The following is an 8,434-nucleotide window of genomic DNA, read 5'->3' as shown; positions in this document are numbered from 1 at the left end:
AGGTCATAAAGAATTGGTCGTAAAGAAGGAATAAGGCAGAAGGAACCTGAGAACTTAGCGTTAAGACACTCCATTCTCATTAAAACACTTTCTCTAGTTTCCGCCGAATTCTCGAGACAGTTTGTCGAGTGGTGGAATTCAACGCCGCGTTTGCCCTGTTACCAGAGCGAACAAATTAAATATTAAATATATCATTCTCTCTTGCGGAAATCTTCGCGTTTACTGTTATATGCTTGTGCCTCTACGCCACGATAATATATATAACTTTAATTTATAATTTCATTAATTCTGCTGAAAACGGAACGCAAAGTCACGGTATCATGCTTATAATGCGACTTATTTGAAAAATCACGATTTACATTCTTATACTAAACACGCTCTTACTTTTATATTTGGTCGCATAAAAATTATACCGGTGATTTCACAATTAGACTTTTCCTATTTTCTTAACTTAACTTTTTACTAACTCTAGTCTATTATTTGCATCGTGGGAGATTTTCTAAAAAGAAATCAAGTAAGTATATTTATTGAATAAATAAATATACTTTAACAACACTAGAAGTACACAATCAATACCGGTTCTTTTAAGGTAAACAAATTACTCATATACACAGAACACATTTGCTCATATATCAGGGTCCATCAACTCCCATATTAAAAGTTTTGCCTGCACACATAGATATTCTTTGGCTGTGTTTGTGTTTGGTGCTAAAATTATGAATTATTATTATTATTAATTAATTCATTCCACGTTACGTTTAGGCGTGACCCTCCCAGGCTGCTTCTATGTTACAAGATTCAAACTTGCTTTCACATTACTATTTTAATTTTGTGTACCAACCATAATTTGTATATTTTATACAGAAATATATATTGTACCAAGATTTCTAACATAATAGACAAATTACAATGCTACAATTTTGTACTTAGTGTTTTGTTAAAGTGGAATTAAAAATACATGTTTGCTTAATTATAATGAATTTAATTTATCTGCTGAAGAATATTAGACAAAAAGAATTATACAATATATTGGACTTTTATAATATTAATTTCATTTTCCACATGTTACTTTTTTGTTTATTTTGTTATATTTGTCAATGGCAACAATGTTATCTGGGTTGGGTTAATTAACATGGCGGTCGATCTTGTTGTTCCATGTGATTTAGCTGATCTTCTCATTTGATATTTTTAAAATTCTTGTGTGTATACGAATTAATATATTTTTTATTTAGTTAACGAAATGATGTACTTTAAGTTAAGTGGTTTCGTGTCAGTATATTGAAGAGTTTGTTAAAACACGTGCTTGCAATATGGCGATTGTCTTTTATAGTTTTAAAACAGGAAAGCTAAATATTATGAAGTAAGTGTACAAATATTATAAAGCAAGTAATGAAAATTATTTTATGATATATTTTGGACTTAAAAATCAAACTCTTATTGCGAGTATACCTTCAAGCATTATAATTACGTTATTCATTTGGTAGCCAGTGTTTAGATTGAAATTTTGTAGCTGTTAAATCAATACTAACACAACTTCCAAATTTAAGTAAAAACCTATTATGTAAAATGTTAATATCAGAGAGCAGTAAATGTTAGAATATGCGTGTTCAGTTAACATTGCTGTTAGGGTCATTTAAAGTAATTTCAGAAAGGAATTATTTGTTTTTGAGAGAAATCTATAAGTAGCACAGTTCTATATTTTATGGTTTTTTCACCTTAATTTATTTCATGTTTCAGGGCACAGACTTGGGTCAAATGTTGTTGGCCTAAGACTTTTTTTGGAGTCATTACACCCACTATTACTATACTATAAACACTACCTATACTACCAATAGTCTTATGTGATTAGTATGTCATGTTTTTATAAAAGCGAAAGGCAAACCTAAGCATATAATATGCTGTGCCAGATATAATTGGGCCATCCTATTCAGGTATTAACTATTAGAGGTATATATTCAGGTAAAGTTATTTTTTGCCATTGTAAATATATTTTAGGCATTCTGCTTTTCTTGTTCTGGAGGCATTAAGAGTTGAGTTGCGGAGCTAAATGCCACGCTGCACCAGAGCAAGGAAATAAAAGCATAAATTATCAGAATATTTTGTTTCCTTGAGTGGGGATAGAACCCACTACCGTTGCATTACAGTCACACCCTTGTGCTGCTGCGCCTCAACTGCCTCTTATATTTAGTGTTACTTAGGCAAAGGAGTGTCTTACCAGTGAAACACAGTTACAGTATGTGGGATACAGTGAGAAGCTGATTTATTTTATTTTTTATAATTATAATATTAAAGCCCAGTTGAAAATAAAAAAAATATCAGTAGAAACTAACAAACATGCAATAATATGAATTTTAAATGAATTCTTTTTTTACAGATGAAAGAGATTCCTTCTAAAGCAAGGGACATTAACTTTTAAAAAAATATAAAATTTGAGAAATAGAGCAAGACGTGAAGATAACATAAAAACATTGGTTTAGAGTCAACAGCATGAGAAGAGGTATTTTATTATGTTTTACATTATTTTTACAATTCCATTCCTTAAATGTGAGTACAATTTGTGATACAACTCCCAGGGAAATTACCAAAAGAAAATAAAATGAATAATAAGATTAGGAAATATTTAAATTTATAATATTTAATAAAATATTCTTTTATGATTTATGTAAATTAATGCCAAGTTTTTCTTTGCTCCAATTGAAAATAATTAATATTCAAATATAAACCATATATGCTGGAAATTTAGTTTTGATATGACTACTTAAAGGATAGTTAAGAAAAGTATATGTAATAATGAACATGATAATTATAATAATACTTGTGTTAATAATAAATAATAACGGACTAATACTTATGCTACTTGCAGCTTACAGTTAAGCCAGCATTCCAAAGCATAACTGCAAAGCATTGGAAAAAAAGATTAGAATGAATGTCTAAGATGACACCAGCAATGACAATTCAGAATCTGAAGAAAAAGAAGCTGCAGAAATCTTGAGCCTGGAAGTGGGGACTCCTGCAGTAAGTTTTTAGAGTATTTTTAAATTGGATGTTTAATAATCTAAATTTCAAATATGTTGTGTTAGTTGATAATATATTTCAATGTTTAATTAAATTCGCGTGTCATTTTTTTCATAACACCAAATCACTCTGCTCTGCACGCTGATGTCCTCAATGGCGCGGAAAAGTCCCCTATGATTGACAACCCAGCAGAAACAATAGCACCAGAAGAGTTGGATGTCTTGTTGCAATAACTTCACCTTCTCTCCCGTAAGTATTTTTAAAACATGTAAATACCAATAAAAAAGATTTTATTTGTTTAGAAAAGGAACAAATTATAAGTTTATTTTAAAAAATCGATTTCATAAAGCAAACTTGTATTAAATTAACCAAATCATTACTGTGGTTATTACGGCTTATTGTTCCTTTATACAACTATATATAAATTTGCAGGCCGCAACTGAAGGACCCCTCGAGAAGAATTCCCAGTTCAGTGTATAATAAATCATTAGAAATGTGAAACAGCCATTTGTAATTAATGTTTGATATAAAATAAAACATTTTTCATATTTATATTCTTTTAATATTATACTTACCAATATCATTTTAATTTAAATTTAATAATTAAAAAAAAATTATTACAGTATTGGGGTAATTTTAATTGTAATTGACAATTAAATATTAACAATTTAACATATTTTGTTTGTACGGAAATCACAATTGATTGTTTATTATGATCAATCAAAATTAATTGGTAATTTTGATTTCCGTACAGACAGATGTTTTATTATTAATATTTAATTGTTAATTGCAATTAAAATTACCCTAATACTGTGTACTAGTAATTATGCTTTTGAATTTGAATATTCCCGCTTTTCCGAAAAAGTTTGGTGCTATAAAATGCGGCGCTAGTAGTATAAGCGTGTAAAGCTATTGGCAAAATTTTTTGTATGGGAGTTACGCTTCTTCTAGTATATGTTCCTTGTCATATATATTAATAATTAATTTTGATTCAAGTCACAAAGTGCTAAACTTAGTTGTTACTTGTTGCTGTACCTTTTGCTTTATTTAACTATTACATCATTGTTACTAAGCGGTTTTTGGAGGAAAATTTTAGGTAAAATTACATTTTATATGTCTATTGTTTTTAGTTCGTTATAACTAACATTAATTTGAATTAATTATCAATTGACTTTTGTACGATAAGATTAATTAAACGTATAAGAAATTAGTCAATAACTGGTGTTTAGGTACAATATACATTATTTAAGTAATTTATTGATTTACAATTCAAGAAAATGGATATTTTGCAAGAATATTTAGAATTTAACAGGTAAAATAGCACTGTTAATGTTGTTAATTAGTTATGTTTTTAATTTAGTCATATATTACTAGATTCTTTGTCTACTTCGCAAAATAGCAAAAAGGAAAAATACATAAGAAGAAACAGAAAATTATAAACCATATTAAATTAAAAGTAAAACTATAATTATATAAGTATATTATTTAATATACTTATATTTATTTAAAATAAAGGATTTATATTTTTTGATTAAGATAATGTAATGTTTGACATTTGTTTGATTATACTAAGATAAAAATGATAAATGATATATTATGTAATGTCATGATAAAACATTTTGATAAAATGGTTTGAGAAAAGAAGAAAGAATTTTTTTTTCTATTATATGTGACATGAAGAAGAAATGATGCACAATATTGAACCAGAAAATGGTGTTATCAGGAGTACCATATGATGTTAATTAAATATGGTGTTAAAACACTCCATTTTGTAATTTTTGCACAATTTTCAAGATATTGTATATTAAGCGGCTATTGACTACTCAAAGATTGTGTTATCAATAATATTTATTACTTTACCATATTTTATACAACTTGGAATATTGCAGTATCCATTTATCTAAACTTCTGATTATGTTTGATAAATCCACTTTGAGATGTCTAAAAATAAAATGAGTAAGATTATTCTAGATTTTTTCAAACACAAAAAAACATTTTTTTATATTAATTTCTACATATAAAATGAACAAAACTTATTCTTTTACTACACATAACTTTTTTTTTGCAGAACAGACATTGAAATGGCAAACTGGGCAGCGATAGGTTCAATAATTCTCCCCAATGCGGGTGGTTGGGCCAACGGTATATACTTTGCTGGTCAAATACGTAAAGATAGTGATAAAGCCTGGTATGATACATTAAAGAAACCCAGCTGGACCCCCCCAAAATGGGTTTTCGGACCTGCTTGGACAGTGTTGTACAGCAGTATGGGTGTAGCTTCTTATTTGGTGTATGAAGAATGTGGAGGATTTACTGGTAAGTTTCCTTGTAAGAAAAAATATTTTCTAGTGGTATATTTTGTCACTTATTTATAAGAGATAGATATATGGTGTTGCAGACTTTTTTAGATAAAAAGAAAGTAAATCGGACCAGTCGATCCAGATACCTTAGCATTTAATAAACAAACAAACTCTTCCGCTTTATTATATTAATATAGAATGTATAGATAGTGAGTCTTGGATTTTCTTGTTCATAATGTTAATGTGAATAAATGTGTCTACCGATTGCGCTGTCGTAGTGCAAGGGCACAAACGTGCGAATGTGAAAACAACGGTTGCGGGTTCGATTCCCATTCGGGGGAATGAAGACAATGAGGGCTTGAATTCACTCAACACGCAATGAGAATGAATGAGTCAACTCAATTGTCTTCCAGGACCGTGAAAATGAGAATAGGACTCACATGGTTTTGTGGGTATCATGTTTAAACTTAGACAATATCCCAATACGCCACGATATTTTAAAGTATACTTGAATTTAGTAAAAAGTTTTAATTATATGTAATTATTTCAGATGAAGCAGTTCTACCTCTTTCTCTGTATGGTGGTCAACTTTTACTCAACTGGGCGTGGACACCAATATTCTTTGGACTGAAGGATTTTAAATTGGTATGTTTATTGCCTAATGGTACTTTTTCAATAATATTATAGTGAAACAAAATAATGGTATAGTAACAGTTAGTGTCATCCACAAAGACACACAGCACCATTTATTAGGGAAATTGACATCGGCGTCAATCTCGTCAGGGAGATATTTTTCGTCACTTATATTTTTCGTCACGTCTAGTATTTTACCGTGTCGTACTTAAAAGTCACAAGTCATGTCAAAGTTATTGGGAAATTAAATCTTTATATGCAGTGATTTGTAGAAATTTGTTGGACTTTGACAAGATTTTTTTAGTGTGATAATTACTAATAATGACATAAAATACCCATTTCGAGAATACAAATAAATTATGAAATTGTAGTAGAGCATTTTATATTTCTACCGAAACACTGGCGTAGTTTTGCACACTTGTACTATAAGCGATTATCAGAAAGGACCCTCCCTTTCTTCGTAACTATCTATAGTTTACTAATAATAACAATAAAAACATTATGTAAAAAGATACTTTTTAAATTTCAATGTTTGAAATTATTTTAAGAAATTACAGCTAGGTGTCTGCTTATATTTTATATTAATTATAACTTACTAAATTACTAGTTTTTACAATTAAAAAACAGGCTTTCATAGAAATATCAGTACTTAGCGGAGCAGCAGTAGCGACAACAGCAAGTTTCTCACAAATAAGCAAACCGGCAGCCGCCCTCATGCTACCATATTTAGCATGGCTCGCATATGCAAGCTCTTTGGCCTATTACATATGGAAGAATAATCCTAAGGACGACAAGAAGGACTAAATCGGTAAGAATTATACTTATTATTTCTTTATTTAGTTTTATACTGTATTCTGCATACAATGTAGTATATCAGGGAATGTAGTGTTAAGATATTCTGTTACCCACGGCATGTATAGATACCTTCTAGGGTGGCTATAACTCATCGACCATATTGTAATACTAATTGAAATAAAAAAATACTTTGTGTTTTATAATTGTTTAATTTTTTACTTTTTTTTTGTTAGTTTACCTTATTTTATGAAATTATATATACGTGGCGCATAGGCTAGCCCACACGGGGAATTAAAATATTTTCATTTCTTCGCTCTGATAACAAAGGGCAGCGTTGAGCTACGCCATTCAACACGCAATAGCTAGAACAGCGGTGCGTGCGAAACAGCGTGACTTAACACTAGGTTTCCTCTGCCCACCCAGCTATATGCCGAATGCAGCATGAATTAATTGGTAAATGTTATTTTCAGATGCTGATAAGAAAACGCACAAGGCAATTATTAATAATTAGATATTTAACAGTTCAATAAAGATGCTTAATCACGCTAAATAAAATAAAATAAGTATTAAGTACACAGTTATAACAGATTTGTAGTTATTTTTAATTTTCATTTTTTATCTTGATTATAGAACAAAGTTTTAGGTTTAATAGTAATCGTCCTAAGTTATCATCCTACTAAAATAAACGCATATGTAGCAGATATTTCTTTTTATTAATAACTTAACTAAAGTGAAAAATAATAATCAAAGAAAGTAAAATGTATAGAAAATTCTTATTAACTGATTAAAATATAAAACCAATGTGACTGACATAAGTGACTTAATGAAAAATCTTAATTTTCATACATTTTATTATCATTTGGTTTTAATATTAACAGGTTTGTATCTGCTACCTTCAGGGCATTCCTTGACTGCATTTAAAGGAGTACTTTCTATGTTATTGTTAGTTTATACATATGCTTTGAGTATAGTTTTTTCTTTTCGAATATTTATTCTTTATGTTAAATAAATGTTTCATTAAAGTGTGTTGTTTTATTTATAAAATATAGTCTAGGCCATCCTTTCGCAGGGGTGCAAGCGTATGACTGTAAACTCGATGGTTGTGGGGTTCGATTCCCACTCGGGGGGAAAGAAATAGGTCTCGCTCTGTTAACGAGGCAAAGCACGGCGTTGACTTCCGCCACTTAACACGCACTGTTTCGAAAATTGGACGGGGCATGGGAAAATTAGTGTCTTAACTCGTATGTCTCTGCCTACCCTGCTATATGCATTAAGTTGATGACGTCTGGGTCAAACTTATGATACAAATGAATGAAACGCTCTCTCTAAATTTATTATATTTTTTTTATTATTATAAGAACAATTTTATTTCTATTATTAAATTTGAAAGTGATATAAATGGACCAAAAGTAAATTACGTCACACATTAAGGGAGAGGTTGACGAATGAAAAATTATTCGACAAGGGTTGCAGAAATCCTAGATTTCGTAACATCACAATTTAAAAATATAATAATTATTAGAACATTTTTTTAATATAATAATTTATACGTGTAAAATTGCAAATATGTACCTAACGTCACGTTAAGAGGTTTCGAAAATTGGACGATGAAGATCGGAGTGTGTTAACCCTTTGGCAACCATGCTATACGAGATACAGCATAATGCTAAAAAACTATTCAATGTTTTAAT

At 29.7% G+C, this 8,434-nt stretch overlaps 1 protein-coding gene across 4 annotated transcripts; it reads left to right on the top strand.

Annotated features, from left to right (window-relative positions):
- Positions 1-351: 351 nt before the first annotated feature.
- LOC146528484 (translocator protein-like) lies at positions 352-7,765 on the top strand. Of its 4 annotated transcripts, none has more exons than XM_085202524.1 (5): positions 352-514; positions 5,084-5,331; positions 5,866-5,960; positions 6,576-6,756; positions 7,214-7,765. In XM_085202524.1, exons 2-4 carry the CDS (start codon positions 5,097-5,099, stop codon positions 6,750-6,752), a joined length of 507 nt encoding a protein of 168 aa, XP_085058650.1. In that variant the 5' UTR covers positions 352-514; positions 5,084-5,096; the 3' UTR covers positions 6,753-6,756; positions 7,214-7,765. The 4 variants fall into 4 exon arrangements, with proteins under 4 accessions (XP_085058650.1, XP_085058652.1, XP_085058651.1 ...); XM_085202526.1 differs by lacking the exon at positions 352-514 and adding an exon at positions 528-589; XM_085202525.1 differs by lacking the exon at positions 352-514 and adding an exon at positions 3,983-4,111.
- Positions 7,766-8,434: the final 669 nt, after the last annotated feature.

The sequence above is a fragment of the Heliconius melpomene genome, chromosome 19 (assembly GCF_056956725.1).
Source record: "Heliconius melpomene rosina isolate 202511_hmr_F chromosome 19, ASM5695672v1, whole genome shotgun sequence".
Taxonomy (NCBI): Eukaryota; Metazoa; Arthropoda; class Insecta; order Lepidoptera; family Nymphalidae; genus Heliconius; species Heliconius melpomene.
The sequence above is the reverse complement of the archived record's forward strand: the minus strand, read 5'-3'. Positions and strand labels throughout refer to the sequence as shown.

Bases quoted from the DNA above. Each gene is read 5' to 3' on its own strand.
- LOC146528484 (XM_085202523.1), top strand. From the start codon at position 4,293: ATGGATATTTTGCAAGAATATTTAGAATTTAACAG. The intron at 5,332-5,865 runs GTAAGTTTCCTT...TAATTATTTCAG, and splicing joins AGAATGTGGAGGATTTACTG to ATGAAGCAGTTCTACCTCTT. The intron at 5,961-6,575 runs GTATGTTTATTG...ATTAAAAAACAG, and splicing joins GACTGAAGGATTTTAAATTG to GCTTTCATAGAAATATCAGT.